This window comes from Lissotriton helveticus, chromosome 10 (assembly GCF_964261635.1).
Source record: "Lissotriton helveticus chromosome 10, aLisHel1.1, whole genome shotgun sequence".
Lineage (NCBI taxonomy): Eukaryota > Metazoa > Chordata > Amphibia > Caudata > Salamandridae > Lissotriton > Lissotriton helveticus.
In genome coordinates, this window is record NC_136071.1 from 1106659998 (window position 1) to 1106687374 (window position 27377).

At 46.2% G+C, this 27377-nt stretch overlaps 1 protein-coding gene across 2 annotated transcripts in view; it reads right to left on the minus strand.

The window, feature by feature from the left end:
• The window catches only part of DNAJC13 (DnaJ heat shock protein family (Hsp40) member C13), a 1517524-nt gene that overhangs the window by 597275 nt on the left and 892872 nt on the right, over positions 1-27377 (minus strand). For both annotated transcript variants that reach the window (XM_078663869.1, XM_078663868.1), the window contains 2 exons: positions 26730-26884; positions 25179-25380 (listed from right to left, as the gene is read on the minus strand). In XM_078663869.1, the coding sequence (XP_078519995.1) occupies positions 25179-25380; positions 26730-26884 (357 nt within the window). The remainder of the gene's footprint in view (positions 1-25178; positions 25381-26729; positions 26885-27377) is intronic.

Consider the following 27377-nt stretch of genomic DNA (forward strand, 5'->3'; position numbering starts at 1 on the left):
GTTAATAAAATCACTTGGACAGCACCCTTTTGTTCTAACTGCAGGCTAGGGCTGGGGCTATTCGATGCATCTACCCGACAGACGATTGTTCAATCCACTGTGCTATCACGTTTGGACTATTGCAGTGGGCTACTGCTGGGTGCCAACAAAGCTGTGACGAAAAGGCTTCAACGGGCTCTGAATGCAGCTGCCCGCACACTTTTTGCACTACTTAAACACTGTCATGCATCTGACCTCTTGCGACGGCTTCACTGGTTACCCATTGAACAAAGAGTTCACTTCAAGATTTTATGGACCACACATAAGATCCTGCATAGCATAGGTCCGCAAATCCTGAGAGATTTATGCTCAGTGTACACCCCAGCTCGGGCCCTGTGCTCGGCGGACCTACACCTGGCTTGGGGCCCGCGGGTGCGCAGAACTAGAGCGGGTGGACGCTGTTTCAGGCCATTGGCCCCCACCCGCTGGAATACCATCCCTCTTGCTGCCCGTGGCATGCAAGACCACTGGGCTTTCAGGAAATTGATCAAGACATGGCTCTTTTCCAATCCTTAGCCTACTCTCTCTCTCCGCTACTACCATGGCATAGCGCTGGGACACCCTATTGCTGGGGCAGCCACGCACTATACAAATGCCGATAACGTAACAGAACATAACTTGAAAAACAAATCGTCCAATCTAATGCAGTGAGAGCTCAGAGCTGAACTTCAGGACAGTCTTGCAGCCGAAGCCTTCAGGTACCTTAGCCTTGTTGGCAAATTGGGATTTATTCCAATGTGGATTAGTACCATGGACTAATTGTGATACAAGTAGCAATCGCTCACTCAGGTACTTTAGTGGAAATACCACTGTTATTAGGCTTAGTGCTAGAAGCAGTAATGTACCTCACTAATGGAAGCAGTCTAGTTAGATCCTGCTTGCTTCTGGGTGCGCCCCTTGGCAATAGAAATATGTGAAAAACATGGGGATCACCGCTGGAGAGGAAGTAACGAGATTAGGCTCACCTGCCCCCCCCCCCCTACACTCACCTCTCCTGAAAGTAAGCCACAACAGATAGTTTGTACACAGAGTGGCACTTCCCTAATCGCCTGAGTGACAGACCAGGAATAACGGATGTGCACTTGGGAGTAAGCGATGGAACGGTAAACAGGAAACGGGCCCCTGGCCGGAGGCCTCCAGACTGGGTTCGGAGTGTGTGGGGGAGGGGAGGGGAAGGGGGGAGGGGGGGAGACAGGGGCATCCTCAAGTTTTTTTAACCACTGATAGGCAATGTGGGTAAACCTTAGAGAACTAACACTCGCAAGGATGCCATTTTATGGATTTGTTTTGCCAGGAACATAAAACGGAAACAGAAAGAGGACAAAGAACTAAAAAACATTTGAAAATGATGTGAAGAAATGTGTTTTAACTTTCAATTACAGAAAATGACCACAGGACTACGGGAGGGAACAACGTGTATACATAAAGTGGGCATAGGGAGCAGTGGACATATATTCAGCTCCCTGGGGAATGAGATATACCACAATATTATAGCGATGAGGCAGAACCTACAGTTAATAAGCAGCAGAAAATGTAACCCTTACGACACTGTGTAATCCTGATCACATTCCTGTGACAATTTTATGGAATGGTTTTTGCTTTCAAAGCCCAGGAAACAGACGAGTAAGCCTTGCGTAAGAGTTTTGTTGAAGTTAATAAATCTATTAATCAATCAGGGAATTGTAAGCGCGTTATTCACCCGCAAGGGTCTCAAGGCGCTAGGGGGGTGGGGAGGGGGTGAGGGAGGTTCTGCCGCTCCGTTCAGGCGAAGAGCCTGTTCTTCAGGGCCTTCCTGAAGGTGTCCTGAAGGTGTTCGGGGGAGGGGGGGGCACGTCTGATGTCGATCGGGAGCTTGTTCCAGGTCTTGGCCGCGTGGTTGGCGGATCAGAGGTTTTTCTCGGGTGTCTGGAAGGTTATTCTGTCGTTGAGGTATTGGGGTCCGGTGTTGTGGAGTGATTTGTAGGTGTGGGTGAGTAGTTTAAAGCAGATTCTCTTCTCAACGGGGAGCCAGTGGAGATTCCGTAGGTGTTGGCTGATGTGTTCGTGTCGGGGGAGGCCGAGGACGAGTCTGGCGGCGGTGTTCTGTATCATCTGACGCTTACGGAGTAGAGACTTGTTGATACTGGTGCAGAGAGCGTTAATGTAGTTGAGCCTGCTGGTTAAGAGGGCGTGGGTAACTGTTTTCCTTGACTCGGGGGTGGGGATCCATTTGAAAGTCTTGCGGAGGGTGTTGAAACAGCTGGAGGTGACAGCGTTGCCTTGACGGTTCATGGAGAGGGAGGAGTCAATTACGATGCTGGGATTTCTGGCTAAGTCCGTGAGGGTAGGAGGGGTGCAGAGGGCCACCAGAAGTCGTTCCATGTGCTGAGGTGGTTCCGAGGACTTCGGTCTTCTCTGAGTTGAGCTTCAGCCAGCTGTTTCTCATACAGGATGAGACAGCTTGCATTCCATCCTGGAATCTGAGTCTGGTGGTGATGGTTTCCTTGGTGAGGGATAGGATGAGTTGGGTGTTGTAGGCATAGGACACTATGTTGAGGCCGTGTTGTCTGATGATGGCGGGGAGGCGGGCCATGTAGATGTTGACGAGAGAAGGGTTGAGCGAAGATTCCTGGTGTACTCCGTAGTTGATTTCCATGGGTTTGGAGAGGAAGGGTGGCAGTCTGATCCTCTTGCTCCTGCCAGTGAGGAACAAGCGGATCCAGTCGAGGGCTATTCCTTGTATGTTGGCAGCATGTAGTCTGGTGGCGAGTGTGCGGTGGGAGACGGTGTCGGAAGCCGCTGATAGGTCGAGTAGCAGGAGGGCTGCAGTGTGGTCTTGGTCAAGGAGGGTGCGAATGCCGTCCGTGGCGGCGGCATCATTCTGAAACATTACCCGACGTGTAATCACTCCTCCAGCAAAGGTAATGAGTTACATGCAGTGGTTATGTAAAAGGCCAGTCTCCATATGATTTAACTTTTGCCTCCTACAAAAATGCGATATGTCCAACACAATTTTTCATCATTTGATAATATGCACTATGACAATAAAACACAAATGTGTCTTGTCTGCATAACAGAAGCAATCCAAGCCTCTGTATTTATCCAGACTGGCCAACAAAACATTCAAGCTGGAATAAATAAAAATGTACATGTAATATACATGTAATTTCAAGAAGGCATGGAAGCAGTCTCCAAATGCTGCCTACAACTCAACACAGACAAAACAGAAATACTCATCATGGGCCCACACTCAAATGCCTGGAACGACACCTGGTGGCCCCCCGCTCTCGGAAGCCCACCCATCCCCACGGACCAGGCACGCAACCTCTGAATCATCCTGGACTCCGAACTCATAATGGACCGCCAGATAAACTCAGTCGCATCCTCCTGCTTCCACACCCTCCGCCTCCTACCCAAAACCTTCAAATGGATCCCGCTCGAACACAGAAAGACCGTCACTCACACCCTCGTCACCAGCAGACTTGACTACGGCAACGCACTCTACGTCGGAATCAACACAAACCTCAACGCAATCTACAAAACATCCAGAACGCCGCCGCAAGACTAATCCTCAACCTCAACCTGCCAAGACACTGCCACATCTCCCATGACCTGCGCACACTCCACTGGCTCACCATCGAGGCAAGAATCACCTTCAAGATTCTCACCCACGCACACAAATCCCTCCACAACACCAGACCAGCATACCTGAACAGCCAACTCAAATTCCACACACCCAAAAGGACCCTACGATCAGCCCAGCTCTCCCACACCGTGGTACCCGCACCAGGAAGTCCAGATCGGGAGGCCGCTCCTACTCCTTCCTCGCGGCCAGAGCCTAGAACGCCCTACCGCTCCACTTTAGCCAGACTACATCACTCCCCAGCTTCACGAGAAACCTCAAAACATGGCTCTTCGATAGACCTCCTCCTTGATGGACTGGATTCTGCACCTCCCCTCCACCCAAGCGCCTTGAGACCATTACGGGTGAGTAGTCGCGCATAACAAACCCATGATTGATTCATTGATAATATATGCATATCTTCATAAGAAAAATGTTCCACGCGCGGTAACTATCTCTTCCAGTGGTCCTTTACACAGGGGTTGAGGAAAGGACCATTCTCCACATAATTTACACCTTGTCTACCTTACAAATATGCAAAAGTCCAAAACCATATCATCTTTGGCAAAAATAACAAATGATTTCTTCTCACCATAACAGAAGTCATTCAAAAGAAAGGGCCTCGGTATTTATGCAGAATGAACAACTCTACATTCAAGCTGGAATATATATAAAAATATACATATAGAAACATGTTTTTCTGCTAGAGGCTTCTGGCTGCACAGTCTTCATCTTTTGAATATTCCCCACGTTGGCACACTGGATCAGGAAATGTTTCAGTAGTACCTCTGCGCGACGATCGGTGGCGCCATTAGGATCCACGCTGATGCTGTTCCACTCTGGAAATGAAGTGCAGGGCCTACGTAGGCGCTACTCCTGCACGCTGAAGTAAGTTCCCTTCTTCCCACGCCACCAGATGCTGATCCAGACCTCCCCCATATCTCTCTGAGACCAGAGCAGGGGGGCGCTCATTTAAGGTGCTTGCTCCCACCCTCTGGAATTCTCTGCCTCTCCCTATCAGAAACATCACCAATCTTCTGTAGTTTAGAAGGGCCGTGAAGACCTGGCTCTTCTGCTGATCTAGCATTCCTTCATGCATTCATCCTCTCGTTCTGCATTTAGGGCTGGGACGTCCTTTAACCAGGACAGCCATGTGCTTTATAAATCCTTAACATACCAACCTAGATTCCAGGGCCGTTTGCCACTCCTAAACAGATCGAAGAGTTCTGCAAGACCATGGCCTGAAAGCCACGAGGTTGTCAATTTGGATTACCACTGGCGGAATCACCTTCTGAGCCAGCTGGACCCACCAAGCCCTGAACGATGCCACCACCAGTACTGACTCCACCCCTGGCGCCAAAGTTTTCCAGTACTTCGACTCCGATGCAGACTCCACTGATGTCAGAATAAGAGGCTCTGATTGTCCTCACTAGCGCGAAGTTGGCAACTGTCCAACCTCGACCAAAGTTTTCCTCGGCTGCCGAAGTCCTTCAGCCAGGGAACACATAGACCAAGTCCCTTTTATCTTTTAACGAGGCCCTTACAAATACTGTGTTGGGGGCATAGGCCAAACCTTGCTCTGGCCCCTCGGCCAACCACCAGAATGCACAGTGCCACCGTCCTGTCCCAGGCGACCCTACATTTTTATCTCATCACCCCTCCTCTGAAAGCTTGGTGGTTCAGGCATTTACATGCAAGGCTAACCCCCAATACGATTCCAACTAATCCTCCAGATAAGAAGTCTAATGTTAACAACAGTCTTTTTGTCCAGAGGGTTTTCTAGTCCATTTACGTGGTGCTTCGATCTGTAAATGCCAGATGCCTCCTATCCTGTCACTCCCATGCCCTTTGGCATTCAGTGGCTCCTGTCCTCCCAGATGTCCCTGAGAATCTCCGAACTGCCCTGGCTATACAGGACAGTTGTGATATAGCCAAGTTCACAATTTGCTGTGGTTTGAAAACTACTGAATCCATTGGGCAGGGCATGGACAATAGGGTAAGCATTTGCAGTCATGCTTGACAGTGGCCATCTCAAATGGATAGGCCACTTGACAGGACTTACATGGGACAAGGCAGACTCCACTTTTGAGCGTTTTAAGGAGAGCAGGGCAGGCATGCTACCCGGGCTGGTCTGTCCCACGTCGCCAGCCGCGACAGCCCTTCCATTCCTTTTACAAAATTAGCAGAGATGCCTCATACCGCTAGACCATCCAAACTCCACAAGCTGCCAGCAAAGTAACGGTTAAGGTTGTGGGGGCCATTGAACCCATGGTCAGGGTGAACTGGCTGCGCAGTCCACTACCACCATGCAGCCGCGCCTGCCAAACCCATATAGCATGCCCTTAGAGGATTATAGCCCCCAGTGGGAGGCACGATTCAACAATTCTTGCTGGGTTGGGGATTCTTCAGCAGGCCAATGCCCTTCCTTTCATTCTCTAATCACTACGCCTTCCACCGTTCTCAAGTGAAGGATGGAGGACCATCTCTCCATTTTGCAGCAGATAATGCAAGCACTTTTGGCCAAAGCAGTAATCGACAGGGTACCTGTGCCCGAAGTAGGATGGGGTTGTTATTCCCACTACTTTCTGGTGCCCAAGATAGATGGATGCCCTGGTCATATTTTAGACCTGTGCACTCTGAAGGAGAAATTTAAAATGCTCACATTGGCCTAGGTCATGTCTGCCCTGAACCCTGGATGGCATTGGACGTGCAAGATACCTATTTCTAAATACCTGTCCTACAGGCCCATCAGCGCTAAATGTGGTTCATGGTGGGACAGGTGGTTGATGTCATACTGGCAGCCAGGTGTCCCTTTACAAAAATTGAATACTCGTGTTGTTGAGACAAATGAGTGGCTTGGTGAAGTACTCAGCAGAAAGATCTCCAAACAAAGTTATTTGACATTTTGTTATTTTTTTTGTCCCTGACCCAGCAAGGCTTTGCTCTGGGCATTGTTAAAAGTACCCATTGACTCTGTAGTCTTTTCTGCGGTTGCTAGATCATCCCTCACTGTTTAAGTTCCTAGTTGTTCTGCACTTATTGAAAATGGGCAACATTTGTTTCCTTTCAATCCCTTGTTATGTTATGTTAATTATTCTTATATAGCGCTCTACTCGCCCGGGGGCATCTCGGCGCTGACTAGCAGTATTCCTGAAACTGAAAGGGAGGACAAGTGAGATTAGAATAGGAAGGCTTTTAGCGGTTTCCTGAATGTGCTGTAAATATCAATTTTGCGAAGGGGACCTGGTAGCTCATTCCAGGACCTTGGACCTAGGTACGAGAAAGATTTTCCTCCAGAGCGACACAGCCTTATGCGCAGGACCTGTAGGAGACCTGCGCCCCAGACCTAAGATTTCTGTAAGGTACGTGTTTGGTAAGTCTCTTTTGGAGGTATTTGGGACCTCTTCCCTTAAGTGCTGTGTAAGTGAGGCGATTCAAAAAGGGGGGTGCTGATGGACAGAGTATCTGAATTAAGCAGAACACTCCTACCCAGTCAAAAGATCAGGGCTTGATCCATCACCGTTTTTTAGCTCACTGCACCATCCCAGTTCAGAACCTGGCTACATGCAAATTAGTCTGACCCTGGCCCAGTGCATCATGGGAACAGGGCAGACCAAACTACCAAGCTGTAAGTGAGGCAACAGATCTTAAAGTACGATCTTTTTCTCACTTATAGCCAGTGGGGTTCACGCAGTAAAGGCACCGATGCGGTGCCCGCTAGGCGATTCAATACCATGCTAGCTGCAGTATTTTAAATCACCTGCAGTTTGTTCAGCAGGGTCTCTCCAACCCCTGCCAACAGGGCGTTGCCATAGTCCAGGCGACTGATGACCATAGCCTGGACAAAGGTTTTGCGATGGTTAGTCGGCATAAAGGGGAAGATTTTGCGCAGCAGACGCAGGCTGTAGTAGCATGAGCTGGTCGTTGCGGCCATGTGGTCTTTCATAGATGAAGACTGATCTAGTTTTAGCCCTAGGTTTTTGACACATTGAGTCGGAACTGGGGCTACTCCGAATTGGGCGGGCCACCACTCATCCGACCAGCTAGCAGTGGCTTTGCCCATTAGCATTATCTCGGTCTTGCCAGGATTCAGCTGGAGACAATTCTGCATCATCCAGCTGGAGATCTCAAGCATTCCTTTGGCAAACCGTGCTTTCTCTGCTACTATATCAGTGCCGACCGAGAACATGAGCTGAGTATCATCAGCATAAGAGATGATCTCGAAGCCCAGTTGTTCCGTTATCCCTGCCAAAGGGGCCATATAAATATTAAATAGGGTCGGGCTTCGGCAGGAGCCCTGAGGGACACCTCTGTCTAAGCTGATTGTGTCTGAGAGATGTGGACCAAGAATGACTGTTTGTGTTCTACCAGACAAAGTTTTGTAACCATTTTAGGGCTGTTCCCTGGATACCACAAGAGGCCAGTCTCTCCGCTAGCATTTCATGTGAGATGGTATCAAATGCTGCGGAGAGATCTAGTAGTATCAGTATTGCCGATCCTCCTTTATCTATTTGTAGTCTAAGCGAGTCAGTGACTGCCAAAATGGCAGTTTCGGTGCTAAAACCCTGTCGGAATCCCAATTGTGAGGGGTCTAAAATTTCGTTTTGCTCCAAGTATTGACTCAGTTGTTCATTGATCATACTCTCCAACACCTTGGCCAGTAAAGGTAGGAGGGAGATCGGGCGGTAGTTACTGAGTTCTCGTGGGTCTGTCGTAGGTCTCTTCAGGATAGGACGCACGAGTGCTTCATTCCATGTTCTTGGAATATCCCCAGATAATATGGATGAATTGTACAGTTTGAGAATAGCTGGTGCACAACTGGTGGCTAAAAGAGCTATTGTCTTAGGGGGACAGAGATCAGTTGGTGAGCCCGATTTAGCCAAGTTAAGTACTTTAGAGACTTCCTCAAGGGTGATTAGGTCGAAGCAGTCTAAGGTATGTCCTATCCTTTTATCCAGATCCACATGCCTGGTGGGGCTATCAGGAGCTAGTGCGATTTTAGATGGGAAGTTAGCGTAGATTCGGATTATCTTTTCTTGATAATAGCTAGCTAGCTGATCACAAAAGTCTTGAGTTTCAAAGGGGGATTGCCTGCAAGCGTGAGGAGACACAAAATCTTTAACAATGTTGAAGAGGGCTTTAGCTGATCATCGCATGGTCAGACCATGTGTGAGGCTCTGGGGGGCTGCAGGTTATGTGGTCAATGTTAGAGAAGATAAGGTCTAACATGTGCACGCGATGTGAGTTGGACCAGTCACTCTTTGGGACAGGCCAAGCAGATCAAGATTCACCTCCAGGCTCATTGGGTTTTCACCGTGGAAGTTAAAATCCCCAAATAGGAGGACTTTATTTGCAGCAAGCACATGCATCGCAATTAATTCTGTCAGTTTCTCCGCAAAATCGGTCTTCAAGCCCGGAGGGCGATATAATAAGGCTCCATTCCAGCTGTCTGAGGGTGAGGTTGTAATCTTAAAAATACCTAATTCCATACTATCATTGCTTAGTGTGTAATCCAATTTATTGAAAGATGATTTTTAAATGCTATCACTATCCCACCACCTGTCTTTCCCTCCCTATCCAGGCGCAAGAAAGTGTACTTATCGGGGATAGCCGCTTCAATCAGTGGATAGTTGGTGGAGTTTAACCAGGTTTCTGTAAAAAAACATATGTCAGGGGTGTGCGATGAGATCATGTCCCAGATTTCAAAAGGGTGCTTTGCAAGTGACCTCACATTACAAAGTATGCACTTTAGGCTACTGACATTTTGCTCCCTTAAGATGTTTATAATCTCAGGGCCGACAGACATCTGAACACTTGGAAATCGACAATGGCTACACGCCCACCAGGCCCTCCAGTATGCTAGGGAATTTCTGCTGACAACACAAGTGGTTTTGGTGTTTGTCTGACTCCATCTTTCTAAGCCTCCATAGGGCATTGCCAGAATATCAGATTCGAGAGGCAAGAGAAGTATTTACCTAAAATTGGGCAGGGTTTGTGGCCTCTGGGATCGGTCCGGCGCGGACCCTTTGTCATGCCATAATGGGAACTTAACTTGGTCCTCACATTTCTAATGTGCACTCCCTGTGAGCCGCTTCCCAACTGCTCCTTGCAGCTTGTCATCCTCAATACAGGGTTCCTCGTCGCCATATGGAAGTGGTTTGAGTGAGCTTTAAGTCATCTATGTGAACCTGTCATATTGCACATTCTTCTAAGCTGGTTTTGCAGACACCAGTTGTGACGCCATTCCCCATCGGACAAAACATCACTCTGCTTGCCTTCTACCCTCCACTTCACCCCTCTAGGGAGAAGGGGACACTCCGTCACTTGGACCACAAAAAAGTGCTGAGCTTCTATATAGATCACATCGAATGACACAGTGAACCATCAGCTCACAGTTGGGTTCTCTGGTGCAAAAAAAAAAAAAGATTGCGCAGAAGATAATCGTCTCTGGCTGGATTGTTCTCTTTATTAAGATCTACTTTGCAATGGCTAAAACGCAGCCTATATAAGCACTGCACCCTCATTCTATGAGATTCAAAACTTCTACTACTGCATTGGCATGTGGAGTCCATGTCCTGGACAGTTGCTAGACTGCGGGGTGGCAGTCCTTCTATACGCTCACAAAGCACTATTTTCTGGATGGCCAGGTTTGCAGAGAGGGGCATTTTGCTCCTTCAGGCCTGCAGGACTTTCAGGTTTGAGTCTATTCACAGACCCACCTTCAAATAGGTATAGCTTTGGTATCTATTCAAAAGGTTAGGAATCTGCAGCTTAAAGTCTCTATCAGAACAATTTACTTACCTCAGTTAATGCTCTTTCTTGGAGAGACTGTCTACTACAGATTTCTCACCAATCCTCTGTAGGGAGAGAATGTGGCCTAGTGGCTAGAGCAGTTGACCTCAAAGCTGGGGAACTAGGTTCGTGTCTCAGCAGGGACGCTCGACATCCTGTGATTCTGGGCAAATCACTTAATCTTTCCATGTCTAACAAAATGAACGTATCCATCTGTAACAAACCTGGTGCTCATGTAAAGCACTCTGATACCTTCGGGTCTAGTCCGCGCTATATAAAACACCCCCCCAAAAAAAATCCCCCTTGTTCTGTACTTAGATTATCCATTAATAAGATCCCAACAGTCTAGGACTCTGCACACCGGTCACCATTTACTTTTCGGCCTTTGAAAGTAACTGACATCAGCACACAGGATTGATGCCTATATAGATCCAGCATTTCATTTCCAGAGCAGAACGGCGTCAGTGTGGAGCAGTATGGCGCAACCTACTGGCACACAGAGGAACTACTGAAAAGTTTACAGATCTAGTCTGACCCCTGTGGAAACAGTTAAAAGGTGAGGAATCTGCAGCTAAATGGGTTCTCTACCAGAAAGAGCACTACCGCAGGTAAGTAATTCATATATATTTATATGGAAAATGTAACTTAAACTGACAACTATGTGTCAGAGTGTAGTGATGTAGATGCTCATGCTCTGCATATTCCTAACATCTAGCATTGGCCCCAGACATTTGCGAATAAGAAGTTGTCTTAAGACACAAGAGCTGTTCTGACTCCTCCCTTGGTCCACAATGCACCAATACAATGGCACCACCCACATTGTTTTCCTCTCCAATGGGTGAGTAGTGTAAGTGGAGTCTATTAATGAAGACAAGTGTGAAATGTATTGTGAAAAAGGTAAAGTGCTCGACATCAGTGACTGTTGCTGGCTTCCAGGGAGGAGGGTCGGTGCATGCCAATCTACAGCACAACATGCAACAAACCGATAGTTACAGGATAAATAATATATTCCATTAGCGGCATTTCTGGTCACAGTATAAGCAATATATTCCATTTGCAGAGACAGTAAAGCAGTTTCTACCCACAGTGGTGACTAGAGAGCAGATTATATAGATGTTTCAAACAGGTTGCCCACTAAAGCCTGTTGACTTGCTTGGACGTCAACATACTAGTGTTTTGTGAATATGCGAGGAGTTAACCAAGCAGCTGCCTTGCTTTTTTGAGCAAGACTAGCACTGTGGGGAACATTGCTAGTATGCACTTGACTTCAACATAACAGATTTGTATGTATTTGACAAGCCATCTGACAATGATTCACTTGGAGACTGAGTTACCCACGTGAGGCTTGACAGTCTACAAAGAGTTATGTTTTATTGAAGGACATAGTCCTGTTGATGAAGTAAATGAGTGTTCTTCAAATTAATTATGTGCAAAGTCCTTTCTGCTACTGAGTCAGGGTGTGGGGGAGAAGGTTTAATTCATGTAAAAAGGTGACACTATAGGGCTCTACGTCTGGATCATAATGAGGACCAGCGCTGATTTACTCACAGGGGTCATCCCCCCATGCGCTGAGGGCTCTTCATATGGGTAGTACTGACAGTTGGGATCTGATAAGGAGTGCGCAGATGTCTGATGATCTGTGAAGGTGTATGGGGTAGGGGTGGATTTGGGGGAGGGGTGGCGCAGGACAGCACCTAGGGACATGTGGGTGTGGAGGTGGACTTGTTGCCCTGTCCCTAAACCTTTTAGGGGTAGGGGGCTTGAAGATTGCCTCCTCCAAAGCTAGGCTACGCTTTGTCAAGGGAGCCTCTGGCACCAGCTCGAAAGCTATCCAGAAATGTGCTTGCTGTGTCGCCCTTGGCTATATAGGAGGTTGCTTGGTGTCAAGGAGGCATCAATGTTTGGCACTGTTGGATGCCCTTCGGTGGTGGCATGCTCTATGTAGAGGAGGGTGTTCAAGGCTCAGAAAAACTCACTTGCAGTGTTGGTCCCAAGGATTCTATTCCCGACTCTGCAGGAGAGATGCACTCCCTTGGTTGAGGGAAGCTTCTTTGGGTAAGATTCAGACTGATCATTTCGTGCCTGACACCGTGGGTGCCCTAGAAGTCATTTTTGGTTTTGAGGGAATAGCGATTGGAAGCTCGACCACTTATTGGAAAGTGGAACCCTATGAAGGTGGTAGTTCACGGTCCTCGCCACAATGAGTGGTTGGAATGCCCTATGGGTCTGGCTGTTGCTCCTGCATCTCAAGAAGGCGTGAACATTTTTGGGGCCCCATGCAATGCCTGGTACTACATTTTTTGATGAGCCTAGCGCTATCCCGGAGGTAACAGAGAATCTCTTTGCACCAGAAGGCATGACAGATATTAAAAAAGGTTTCGTCATGCTAGGGAACAGGTACAGATTACATATGAGATGATGATCGTATCAGGGGTACTTGGCGTTGCAGGTTGCGCAGAACTGAAAAGGTAGGAGATCCATACACTTTCCCTGCAGTCATTCTCTAAGATACAATGTGAGAGGATGGGGTTCTTCGACTAATGTGAGTTCACGATCACGAAAAGTGAAGATAAGAGCTGAGGCGCCATGGGAAAATTCTCTTGGCAGACGCCAGAGATGCAGTGTTATTCTCAAAGTTCAAGAGTCCGAAGGTCCAGCCCCAAAGAATCCAGCACAGGTTCAAGGATAGATGACTAGGATGGAGAACATGGCCATCCTTGTAGTACAGTAGATCAACATGAGCAAAAATGCATGAAGGGTCTTCAACGTGAATTGCCAGAACTGGTAGCAGAAGTCTGTCATATTGCACCTTCTTCTAAGCTGGTTAGAACAAAAGAACCAAAAAGATCCTGAAGGATCTGAATAATTGTCAACTTCAATATTATCCTCTGAACTGCAGCAACATGGAGAAGCCATTAAAGAAACAGGACTTACCAGTCTAACAAGAAGGCATCTCTCAGTGACTGAAATGCTGGTCCACATAGACCATAACAAGAGTGCATATACATCTGACATTCTTTCTGAATGCAAACAAGTCTATCTTTTGTAGACCCCAATGGCTGATTAGCAGACAGAGTGTGAAGTTAATGAGCTTTCACTCATGTGAGCAATATATCAGCTTACTGGGTAAATGTGCCAGCAGGTCCAAAGACTGCCAGCTATACTGCAGAAAGCCAAAATCACTGGAGCACTTCAAAGACACCAAAGGGATAGGCTCAAAGCACAGATGCTGAAATTGAGTGCAGCTGTACTTGTTTATTTAGAAAATGACCAATATGTTGTACATGAGTTTTAAAACGTTTTAACATGAGCATCATAAATCTCTTTCCACAGCAGGACCACAGAAAAGTTCCAGTGGCCGAAAACACTTTTTACAGTTACAGGATCTTGACTGGACAACTGCCTACCTCAGAAGCTGAACTGTTCAAGACCACTGCCACGGACTTCTCTCAAATTTTAGGTAACTTCAAACTGTACCGCCAAGTAGAGATTCCAACAACAGATTGTACCCCAGGGGACCACTAAAACAGGTTATCTAAGTACAACAGAGAAATTCTCATTTTCCAAGGTTAAATATATTCCAGACTCCAATGGGATGTGGAGGTGAGCCATCTGTGGTAATTCACTAGGATAGGTAGGTGATTGACTAGGAAAGGCCACAAGGCTCACTAGTGAATACAATAATTCCATACATAACCCAAATAGGAACATTCTATATTAATAGCAGAACCTTCTCTACCACCCATCGATCAAATAATAGCAGGAGCTTTCTTTGACAGGCCACACCCAGAGGTGGAAACATGCACCTTTCAGGTCTAGGAAGGACAGCTAGTCCCCTCACCTGTACTATGAACAACATATGCCCTTGATCCACCAACTTCAAGGGCTCGCTGTTAAGGAGGAGTAGGCCCTAGATGGTACAAAGGCTTTAATTACCTTCATTTGCCACAAGGAATATGGGGTCAAGCCACAAGGTATGCTGCTCAGGGGTATCCGGATCTAGCCCCACCAAGTCCCCAATTACTACAATTTCACCTGAAGCTCTTGAGAGACTAAATGGGAGCAAGGCTCTCTTGAAGAGGAGGGACAAAGCCTGAACACACAACGTTTGCATCAAGGTGGGAGCAAAGTTAACAATGAAGATAAAAGAGCAAGGAAAAGGTACTGTTTCTTTTGCTCAAGGAAAGGCAAGATGAGAATAAATTCTAGGATACTTTCAGCAGTATCCTCTTCTGGCCACTTATCGTCCTGAATAGTTCTAGTCGTTAGCGAATCCAGACAGTACCTGCACGGACCTATCTTAGGTCTTCAAATTAGAATGAGCAGGTCCATAGTGAAGAAAGCTTCCAGAAATTTTGTAGTGATTGCCCAGACCTACATTTATAATAACGCTCATCAATTCTTGTCAAGAAAACAAGTAGTCTTAAAATCATATGGCAAAGGTTTCAAAGACTGCCTGCTTACACCAACTTCTCAAAGCATGCCCCTTAGTACTACAATCACATTGCTCAAGCCAAAGTTCAGTAGCAGATGGACAATCAATGTGTGTTCTTTTATTGTGATTTACTCAATTTGACTTTATGGTGGTCAGTAAAGTCAACAAGGGGCTTTCTCAGTTTGCTGCTGCACTAAACTTAAGATAGCAAGCATCTGCATTAGCCTAGCAGATGGCAAGTGAGTCATTCTGTATGGTCTTTTGCTATATAGTGTTCATAAACATGTCCTTCCTAAGTCCAGACACAGAGTGGCAGAGCACACAGGTTTGTAGTCCATAATTCGTTTAACAATTACTATAAAAGAGAAAAGTTATGTCTCAGATGGAAGACATATAATTTCCTCTTGAATGAGTCTGTCCTTGGTGTTAATCTACCATTTAATAAGAGGTGAAGAATTAGGACATTCATATTTTGGAGGACATCTGGCTGAAGAGGCGCAACTAACTATTTACAGTGTCAAAGATACAAATCAGGCAGACCTTCTTGACAGAATTTTGTTATCTAAAACGTAATGGAAGAGTTTTTGATCTCGTCGCTTCATCTGGACATTCTACTCTTGATGTCAGTGTATGGATTTCCCCTCCCTGCAGAGATGATATGGAATGATAGATAGTGTAGGAAGGTAGGATCCATCTGCATGTGTACCCCCACTTTTGGCATGGTGCTAAGCTGATTTTTCACTAGTCTGACTGGGATCCTGATAATCAGGACCCCAGTCTATCTGCTTTCTCCCAAAACTATTAAATGTACTTAGGTACACTCCAGATTGGATACTGGGGTACCCTTGTCAGTCCCTAGTATAAGGTACGCATGTACCCAGGGCATAGGTACCCCAGAGGCCTCCCATGGCTTGAAACATGTATTATGCCACCCATGAGAGGCCATGCAAAATGGAACTACAGGCTTGCCGTTGCAGCCTGTGTAAGTTGGTGCATGCACCACTTACTTAAGATATAGGTTTACTATATCTAAGGGTCACTGTACTTAAAAACTACAAGTCACCCCATAGCAGGCCTTTACAAACCTGAGGGCAGGGTGCTTGGTTCCAAGTGAAAGGGTGCCCCTGCATGAGCAAGACACCCCTGTAGCCTACGGAGTCCATTCTCCCGGGTTGTCAGTGAAGCAGCCATATATGATATGTAGAGGGGCATTACACGACCGCATGATGACCAACACTAAAACAAACCCTATCGTGTTTGGTGTCAAGCATGTTGGAATCGGGGGGAGGAGCTACGCCAGCAACCAAGATGGCCGCGTAAGCTCCCGGCTCCGCCGACCTCCGCCAGCAGCTCGAATATCCGGCCTTATATCCTGAACTCACGCCAGACTCCCGTGTTCGTGAAGTTTTTCTGCTTCTAAAGGTGCAATCCCGAGTTTTCTACCTTATCGGCTGACGACGATACGCCGTGTTTCCATTCTCGGCCTAACAACGTGTGGAAGCAGGGGACCCGATTTCTAGCCTACCCGGGTCGGAATTGATCAACATCGGCCATGAGACCTGGACTGAGCCCGGTCTCCCGAAGTGTGCCGCGACTTGTTGATTTTTGGTGACGACCCTGTTAACAGACTACACCGTGGACACACCAGCGTTCCACACCGGCTGCCGTGGTCGGGGTCTGGTGCCCGGAGACCTTGCTACCCTCTCGGGGTCGACGGGCTGGGGCCCTCGCCACCGGCGAAGGTGTATACTGCACGACGAGGAGTGCCCACTGTTCGACATCGGATTCGCGTGGCCTGTTACCCCGGAGTAGCCGGCCTCCGGGGTTCAAGTCCGGCTCTATCGCCTATTGAGAGGGGATGGGGCGGACGGAAGGCACGCCGTCGCTGCAGGCCGTCATGGCCGCCATTGGGGCGCTCCATTCGCACACTATCACTGTGTTCCGGACATTGATTGTGAGAGTGGACGGTATCCTGGGACCGGAGGATGGTTCTTCGTTCAGTTCCCAGCTAGCTACGGTACCAGCGGTGCATTGCTCGCCTGAGATCGAGGTCCCCGTGCAGATTCCGGATTTAATGAGCCTTGGCGGTTCCCAATTAACAACAAGCCAGCCTGTGCTTATCGCCAGCGCCTCCTGCCCGATTCTGCAGCCGCCTAATACGTCTATGGACAGTCTTTTGTGTGGAGACAAGTTCCTCAGTGATTGTTGGAGATACTCGCTGTTCTTGGACACCTTTCCTCGTTCGATTGGTGGACTTTGTCAACTTTTATCCTGTTTTCGATCCTGCAGCACCGACATGAACTTTTGTGAACGCTTTGCCTTTTTCATCAAGATGGCGGCTCGAGTGAGAAAGACTCTTATGAAAGACCGTACTGGCCAGGGCTGAAATTGATCGCTTGGGCAGATACAATAGCTTTACGCAAGGCTGGGGTTGTGCCTATATTGTGTCGGGAGTCGGGTGGGTTTTGCCTAAACTCCCCCGACTGGTTTGTATATTTTACTGCATACTGGTTTTACTACGTCTCGGGGTGGTCGCTATTGGCGGGGGTGTACGGAAGACCGGGAGTGTATTTGCTTTCTCCTACTCCTCTTCATCTTTTTCCCTTCCTTTAGGGTAGTTCTTGGGCGACAGGCACGCTGCTAGTGGGGTTAGGCCGTAGCCATTGCAGGGGTGCAGGGTGGGGGGTTAGGGGAGGTTTTTTTTTTATTTTGCCTTTGTTTTTTTCTATGGCCCCTTTGCTTTCTCCTTTTTCCTTTAACGAGAGGTGGGCTGCACGGATCCTTTATTGTCCGGGTGTCCAAACTGGTCTTAATCATCCTGTATCGTTTAGGACGGGGTCTCGCGAGTGGGATGGTTTTGGATCGTACGATAGACTGTCTATTCCCCTATCTCCAATATCCGTAATTGTGATACACTATGTTTTCCTTATATTGATGTTTTATTTGTATTGTATGTATGTATGTATGTATTGCGACTTGTATAGCGCACGTATCACCCTAAGGTATCAAGGCGCTTGCTTAGGGAACCCATCCTGGTATTCCCCTGTGAGATACCCCGGCAGGGTATCCACAAGGTGAAAGCCAGGCATCCCGCCGCGAGGGGCCGTAGTGGAGATTAAGCAAGCTATTGCCCAGAGTTGCAGAGTGTGACCCCGTGAGTCGAGTAGGCACCGGAGCGAGAATTGTCGAGTCCGTGGAATTTTGAGCCCGAGACCCGCCGAGGCGGGGAATTGAACCCTGGTCCACGGCCGATCTCAGCTTCCGGGTCTGCCGCCTCTAACCACTGAGCCACGCTTCTCCATATTACTCCCCCGCCCGTCCCTGCTCCGCATTTTATTTTCTGACACCTAATTTTTGTACTGCCTCCTCTTGTCTTACTGTTAAATAAAAAAATATACAGAAAAAAAAAAAGCATGTTGGAATCATACCCTCACACCGGTAACCTGTGTGGAAGGTTTGATTCCACCCCTCAGAAGCTAACTTCGTGGGGTTCCTGGTTTTCCTGGTACCAGCCTTCTAACTACGGAAGCACAATATGGTTGCTGACGACCAGAGACACATTTCTGCCCTCCTGCTGCTGAGCCAAGCTCGAACAGGGGTAGGCAGAACAATAGGCATCCTGTAACAGGGAGGTGTGACCGCCTCCCAGACAGGATGTAGTGTATTAGGACTAGGTGGGTGTGCTTGCTAGCAACTGAATGTTTGCATGAGAGGCACATTTCGTATTCCTGTGCATAGTCCACTTCAAACCAGTACTGGGAGCTATTGGCTCCTGCTCTGGTGCAAAACTGGACAAAAGACATGGGAGTAACTCCCCCCCGCTGTCCAGGCCCTCCCCTGGGAGGGTCCCCTGAATCTTTACAACCCCCTCCCATGGATACTTAAGGACTTACCTGGCTGTGGGTACTTAAGGGATTACCCAGCTGTAGGACCTTAGATCTGTTGTGGACAAGATTCTAACCTGAAACCACTGCACTTCAAACGGCTGGGCACTCTGGACGTCGTTTGGGCTGGACTTAGTGTCCCTCTCAGTCTGCTGCATCGTCTGTGCCTGTGCACCATACAGGGTCTGTGCAGGACCTGTGGAGCATCAAAGACAACTGAAGATAATCTCCCTTGGAGTGAAGGAGTTACGCTCCTGCAGTCGCAGGCACCGCAACACTGCTGACCGGTCTGCTGATCCCGAGCTCCTACTGACTCCGAAAGGCTCATCAACACAGGATGTGGGTTTCTATGTCCCTCAAGGTCCGAGCTGCCTTCTTACCAAGTTTGAGGTCAGAATCCCTTGTGGGGGCTGCAATACCCGAACCCCTGTGCACTGCGTACTTTGGCAAGTGCATGTGCTGCTTGGTAATTCTTTAACAAGTGCATTGGGCTCCGAGTAGCCCCAACCACTTCCTACAAAGCTCTTCAACCACCTTGCACCGTGTGCGCCAGGGCCTGCTGTTTTGTGAAGCTGCTCAAGGTCCTCTCGCGACTCCGGTGCCTCCGGCCTGTGGGTCCATTTTAGGGTCAACTTTGCTTTTCTTGGGCTCCCCTGGTTGCTCCAGGCTTGCCATGACTCCCCTGCGTGTGGTGAGTCTGCTGGACCTTGCTGGTCCGAACAGCACACTCCCTTGACCATCTGAGTGTGTTGCCGTTGCCAAGGGTTGTTGGTGCTCCCGCCGGACACCGACCCCTCAGTATTAGACAGCCTTTGTGGGACAGCTCGTATCTGGCTCCTGGTCATCGTCCACGTCGCCTGGTCCCAGCAGATGCAGTCAAGTTCCCAGTCAACAATCCTGAAGCACATTGGTGGGCATTAGTCTACCAGGCCCATGGTCACCTTGAAGTGACCCTGACTCTGTCCGCTCTGCTTTCAGGTACTCATTGACAAGAATCAACGTTTGGATTCCAACGGACAGTCTCCTCCCTTCCAGCAGTGGATCTTCTTCAAAGTCCTCCATTGGGTTCGACTTCAATTTCCGATGCCACTTCACACCTATGCACTTGGCATCCCTGGGTTAGGTAACTTGGATACTTCAGTAACCAAGGATGGGGTGGCTCTCCAACATTCTGTCTTCCACAGGGTTTATTCGTAGTCCACTGGGAAGGGTCCTTAATCTCTAAAACTTCAACCGTGACTTTCCCATACATTTGTACAGAGCACCCGGTCATGTTCCCACACTGCACCCGTCCTCTGTGGGGTCCCTATCTACTCACCTTGGGTGATTCCTTGGGGTCCCAACAATTCTACACTGTCTCGATATCGTCCTGACTCGAGTCATGGCAATTATTCCAATTTCTTAGTATATGGTATGGTCCCCCCCCCCTGGGGCCCACTGTGTATTAGTGCTATTTGTCATTTCCTTGCTGAAGTATTGTGTGCTTTATCTCAACTTCCGTGTAGGAGATACTGAAACGTACTAGAGAGTATTATATAATAAATAAATACATATTTTTATAAATACCTTGTGTGGTTCCCTTTCATTTAATATATACTATAAGATTACATTCTGGTAAAGGAAGCTGCTTTACACTCCTCAAGACTTAGCCTGAAGGCTGCTCTCCACAGCTACCACTTGAATAGCTGTCTAAGATTGTCTGAGACCTCTTAAATCACCATAAGGGCTGTCTGGACTCTGCAATTAAGATCCTAGGCAGAGTCCTTCTGGCTAGGTTAAGGGATAGCCTGGATAGTTGTGGTGGTTTGGCCGACATCCAGTACGGCTTTAGAGAGAAGAGAGGCACGATAGAGCAGTGCTCTAACCTACACCTGCTGATCTCAAAGTACACGGTAGCCAAGGAGGGGTCACTGTACCTAGCGTTCATGGACCTCTCCTCGGCCTTCGACCTGGTCAATAGGTCCAAGCTCTGGGATATCCTCTTGAAGATTGGGATAGATGAGGCCCTGGTTAGGTTCATGGCCTCACTTCATCAAGAGTTGTTTGCAGTGGTGCGGGTTACAAAAGAAGGTAGATGCACGTCCCGTTTTAATTCGAAGCGAGGGGTCAGGCAGGGCTGCATACTTGCTCCTTTGCTATTCACTATCTACATTAACGGCCTAGGTACCCATTTAGAGGGCGCTGCTAGAGATGTTCCGCGTGTAGGAGAAGTTAAGATCCCCGCTCTCCTATATGCGGACGACGCAGTGCTGATAGCCCGCACTGGTGTCTGTCTCCAACAGCTTTTGGACACATTCGGTACCTTTATGGACCAATTAGACTTGAAGGTCAACTCAAACAAGTCACACACTATTATGGTTGTTGGTCCCCAGAAGAAAAGAGCCCTGGTAAAAACATTTAGATGCAAGGGAGAAGTTGTGTCTAGAGTACCCGTTTTTCCTTACCTTGGCGTGCTTTTTGATAACAAGGGTACCTGGGGCCCCCAGGTAAGGGCTAAAAGCTTGGCGGTGATTAGGACATCAATGGCCCTCCTGGGATTTGTTAAAAGGTTGGGTCATAGACCAATGGAAGCTATCCTAAAGGTTTATAACAGCAAATGCGTCTCTGTGGCATTGTATGGTTCACCTTTATGGGGGTATGCATGTTTGGAAAACATTCAAAAGGCGGAAAATAGATTCTTACGCTCTCTCCTATGCCTTCCCCAATCAACACCAACCTTTTCCATACACGCTGAGGTGGGCATGGACTATGTCCATGATAGGTTAAAACAGGCGCCCCTTATCTACTGGCTCAAGACATGGCTAAACCCAGAATTAACCCTTAACCATTTGATAATGAAGGAAGTCATGTCTTTGGACTATAGTAGCAGTATTCCCTGGTTGGCATATTTGAAAAAGTCCTTCATGGATCTGGGCCGGCCGGACCTTTTTACTGACCCCTCCGGCATAACAAAACAAGACATAGTCATAATTAAAAAAGAATTTATGCTAAGGTCAAGAATGAGCCGTGAAGGAAAGTAACTGCTAAAGCCCACAGTTAGACGTCACTATTTGTTAGTTACTTCAATTGTATTAGAACCCTATTTAGGTTTTGTCACCAACCCTTTTCACAGGTTCCTTTTAACTAAATTTAGATTTAATCTTATTCATTTTTATTTGGGAAGTTTCAACACTTGGGCAAAACCAGAGTCCTGTACTTTTGATAACTTTTCTGCACAAGACACCATGCACTTTAATATGTTTTGCGATTTCTTTTCTGAACAGAGGAAAAAACATTTGTTACCTGTTTTAAGGGAAGCTGGTTTCTCCCAGGTGAGACCAGCTATGTTTTATCTCCAATCAATGAATAATATCCGCATTTCATTTTGCTTGGAAAATTTTTTAGTGGCGGCGGCTAGATCAAGATCACGTAAGAAATCATTAAACTTCCCTGTATGAACTGTTTTTATATATTTTAACCGTAACACCCTATCACATGTATTCGATTGAAATGAAATTGTTTAATTGTATTTTACTTGTACATAAATGTCTTTTTTATGCTCTTTGTATGATTTTTAACTAAATCGAATAAAGATAATTTGACTGACTGACTGAGAAGCAAGGATCATTGGCTGCAGATCTGTGGTAGCCACGGTAGGCTGGACCGATACTATTGGAGCAGAAGGAACAGAAGGGATGACAGATAGAGGAACTAAGTCTTGGAAACAGAGTCACATTCTCTGCGGCCATGACTATGGCTAAGGTCCCACCACCTGGACTTCAGAAAGATATGGTCTAGGTTGAACTGGATGTCCCGTTGGGGAAGCGTTAAAACAAGTCCAACCTGATAGTGGAGCATGCATCAGTCTCATTAGGAATGGTTAGACTGGCAGGATCCATGAATCTGGTAGTAAAGAGATTTTTCCCACTGCGATGCCAACAGGATAGTTCTCTGAAAGAGTTACATCCTGGGTGAAGAGGGTGGCAAGAACTTCACTGGAGATTCATAGCTGTCTTCTGAACCGGATAAAAGACTAAGGGTTTAAACATTACATCATACTTGTCATTCTCTACTTACAATAGTTGCACCAGCACCCAATTAGTGTCAAAGTATCAGCCGAGGAGGATATTTTTATTGTGGAGCTTCAAATGTCTTCCAGCATCATGCAGGGCACTGCCAGAAGGCACTGCGGACACGGCCTTTGGCCTTGTTGCCAAGTAATTCTGAAAGTGGGGGCAAATAGACTATCCAAATTCAATGTTCCACTTCTGTCTAAGTAGGTTTGCAGCAGTGGACAGGCAGTGCGAACCATGCTTTGCAGATTGCCAGTCATTTTTTGTAGGAGGGACTAAAGTTTGGGTCTAACCTTTATTGTCATCCATTACAGCAGAATATTTTCTTAAGCAACTTAAGATGGCTCCCAAGGACGTATGCAAGACTGCCACCTTAAGACAAAGAAATGTTGCCTTCTTTAAGTGGACAAAGATATGTTGCCTCCTTTAAGTGGAGTCCTTTATACCCTTTGCAAATAGTTATTCTGGATTCCACTGGTGACTCTGACTGAACAATAACATAATAAAGCAGACTTTGCATAGTCCTTGGGTTAGTGTAATATTTAATGTGCCGGCAATCTGACTGAGCATGGGTTCAGGTCTTAATCAGCAGTACACAAGTTTTTTTTCATACGCTAATATAGCTTCATGCATTTACCAATGCTTAGTGAGACACATACCTTTTGCACACAGACTTTCAGCTCACTCTACAGTTGAGCATTGTATTGGTCACTCATACATAATATCACAGGAAATATGGCTTCATAACACTAGATACCTGACTTGTGGCTTCTTTATGGTGCTCCTCGGGAATAGACTGAATTTCACTTTATACAGATGACTCTGTTAATCCCTTCAGGTCACACAACTTAAATGCTTTTAAGTGAACCCTGACAGGCATACCTATTACTTACCTCAGGAGTGGAGATTACGAGAAGATCAACGGTTGGTGGACTTTGAGGTTCTCGTCCTTAAGCTTTAGCATTAGCAATCCAGCCACTAGCTGTTTGGGTTTGTATTTATGCCCAGGTATTAAAGGTGGTCGCTGAGTGTGGTGACTGTATTTCATAAGCTCATGCACTTTTGCATCCGAGTTACTTCAGTAGTCAGGCCAAAGTACGATCCAGATACCCGAAATGTTTGGAGAAATGTCTGGTTCCCATGTTACATGGACAAAGCCAATATTGTTACCCTTCAAAAGAGGTGAGTGTGTGACTGACTAGCTAGAATATCTCAAGTGGGGGACTACTAGTTTCAAGTACTTGGGTGCATTCACAGCCAAGGATGAAGGTACAAGTTGGATGTATAATGTGATTGAACATACATTTACCTAAATGGGTGGCAGGTCTTCCCTATAGTGATAAGCAGAATCAACCTCTTCAAAATGGTGTTCCTCCCATGGAAATGTTTTATTTCCATAACTAATATGTGGTCTGTGTGAACTTCTAACAGAATTTCACTGCCAAGATCCATGTGGGCAGGTAGGGAAGAAGATGGTGCCCAGGGTCTCCATGGCTAAGAACGTTCAAACTTATGGCGGAGGTCTGGGATAGTTTACCTGCAAATAACTTCTTGGGTGCCACACCTTTTGGTATTAAAGGACTGGCTTTTACCTCCCAAAATGACCTACAACCAAACATCATATAATGAGGCCATTAGAATACATGAGCCTGGAGGAAGGAGTGGTCACAACAGTATTTAGCTTACCTGCTACCCGAGGGCCATCTGGCGAGATTTGGTAAATTCTTAAGACTCAAGATTCTCCAAACCAGACCCAGGGTGTCACATGAATGGGCAAAACCTCCTATGTCACTCTGGTTTCAAAATCACATGAGTTGAGTGGAACCCACTGAGGTAAAAAAAGCCAGCAACAAGCACTGTGAGTTGAAAGGCCTAATGGACCATGAGAGACAGTAGCTGATGGGCAGATGGTGCGAGCATGAGGGAGGAAAAATAGTGAAAAAGGTCTACGAAGGCTCGAAAAGGGAGCCAGAGTACTCTTCAGCTTGCTGAACAGTCAGTTGGAGCATAGCATTGTAAGGAACCCTGGAAGGCTTTTTATCAATGGAAGAAATGTCTGGGGACCAGCCATTTTATTGCAGGATGAGTCTACAATGTTTGCTATCTGTGAATTACTTTATCTGCAAAGTGTAATTGTGCTCATGTCCAACTTAGCCATGAACAGGCATTATAACAGCAACACATTTAAACCATCGAAATATGGACCACCTGCTAATATGAACAGGTCTAAATGAAAGTGAGCAAATTATCCCATGCAATAATACCTGACCTGCCCTCTAAATTTGGTTTGTCAACTACTGGAATGATGTACATTTAACTTTTTGAAGAAGTTAAAAGAATTAGAAATAAAGAAAGTTAACTTTTTCTTGACTTACAGGATCTTTGATTGGCCAGTTAGGAAATCGGACTATATCACAAAAGTGCTTCAAGTAATAAATGTTGCAGAACAGCTCATTCTCAAGCTGTGGATAATTGATAACAGGGATGGGGCAGTACTGATAAAGTGCTCTTGTATTGCTCTGAAGACGGGGGCTGAAATCGGCAAGGTGGGCTGCAATCTTCTCAATCATGAGTCGCCTACAAATAAGAAAACAATTATTTCAGCAATGAAGTAGTTAATTCAATACCGAAAAAATCACCTGGCACAGGCTCACTGAAAGGCAATTCCCTGTAGCTAATGCATCAGCCCAAAGTTACCATTTTTTTTTTAACCCAAAAGGCAATACTCTTGTTTAGTTTGTCTGCCCCGGAGTGTATACTATAGGAGGCAACCAAATAGGATATCTGGTTTTCACATTCGAAATTCTCTGTGGCTTTTCAATTTGGCTCTACACAAAAGCTCAGATTTGTTTTTAAAAGAAAGTTAACATTTATTTGAAATTTCCAATCGTATAACAGAATATCAATTTAATATATATTTAGCATTAAAAATGGAACTGAATTGCAGTCACAGAACTCTAAGAATGTAATCATTGCACTACAAACCTTAACATGAACAATGGAGTAAAAACACCCTCATGTACTATTCCTGCCAGTCTTAAATAGCAAAAAGCATCAAAAAAAACAATCCAGCGTTTAAGTAACACATGTAAACAATCATCTTGCACCTCATTTCAGTATTCCCAAAAGTTGCCATCTCTCTGGTCAGACACTCACTCAGTTGAAGGAGCAGGCCATCGAACAAGTGGTGAAAAATGTTGCTTAATATGTTATTAGCTACTTTACAACTGCAGGGAAGGACTAACAGCGTATTAACCTTGGAAGAACCACTGGAGGCCTTCTACAAACCATTGCAGAGGAGGTTTAGGTCACAACATCCAAGCATTGACTACAGGCCTCAATGTTAATTAAGATGCTTACAGACTGACTGTAATCCTTGAAGGTCGACTTTCGGGATATAACCCATAACGCCATGAAACCAGTGGTGTCCGAGCGCTCTATAAATAACTTTTACAATTACAATTACGTAAATAAAGGAAAGAGGTTTACAGCATGATGCCGCATAAAAATACTATTCAGGAATTAGTTCTGATCAATTTTTTTTGGGGAGGAGATACGGGGGAAAACGCTATACCATACACATTGGGCGCAACCTCAAATAGCCAAAGAAAAGAATGGGGATTTTTAATGCCTGCAGACATTGTAGGGGTGCAGGCCATGACTTTAAAGGGATAAATGGTCTCTCTCATGGTCCCAAACGTTCTTTCAAAATTGTAAAAAGCAATTTCCAGGTTCATTACAAGGTAAGGCCCGTTAAGGAGGCAGTAATAGAAGTTCTACTTACTGTAAGCACAGACTTAACTGTACCACTCTGCTCTACAAGAACGCCACCAATCTGAGGTATTTTGCACTCATCACTTACTCACACACACACTTTTCATGATTAATATTTGTGCATTACATGATCTATATTCCGAACTGCTTACCTCATCTCATTGCTCCAAATAGCTTCTGGAGTGTCAAATTCCCCAAGAAAAATTTCAGAAAATTTATCAGCCTCATAATTTTCTAAATAGCACACCATAGCTTCAGGAAGGATGTGCCCAAGTATACTTCTCTGGAAAATATCTTGTCCTTTTGTCTAAAAAAGAAAAGAAAAATAAGTTGGCATTTAACTCTCAAGAACATTGTGTGTTCTGTATGATCCTGGGCTGAAAATGGAATTTATTTAATTGAAGTACTATACATTTGCTATGTCTGAAATCAATAGCTCTTCCATACTCTCAAAATGTATTTTTGAATTATTAGGTGTACCAGTTTCTAAGGAAGAAAGTATAATATATATATTCTCCATTGAAAGGATTAATGTTTAGAAAAAAAGCTTCTTTAAAGTTTGTCTACTTCACCTCATCCTTTTATTCTCGTAAGTGGACACTACCTCATTATCCTTAAACTCCCTTTTCTTGAATTGCGTACATAGTATTGGGCAAATATGTAGGTTTAAAGGTGCTGGTAGGAGGTGTCGGTTGGCTCCGTGTGACGTTGTCAGAGGTGTTCGTGTCACCTATATATGTGCCACCTCGGTGCGCTGATGTCAATTACTTTTCATGACTTTCCACACCAGAAATGCGGTG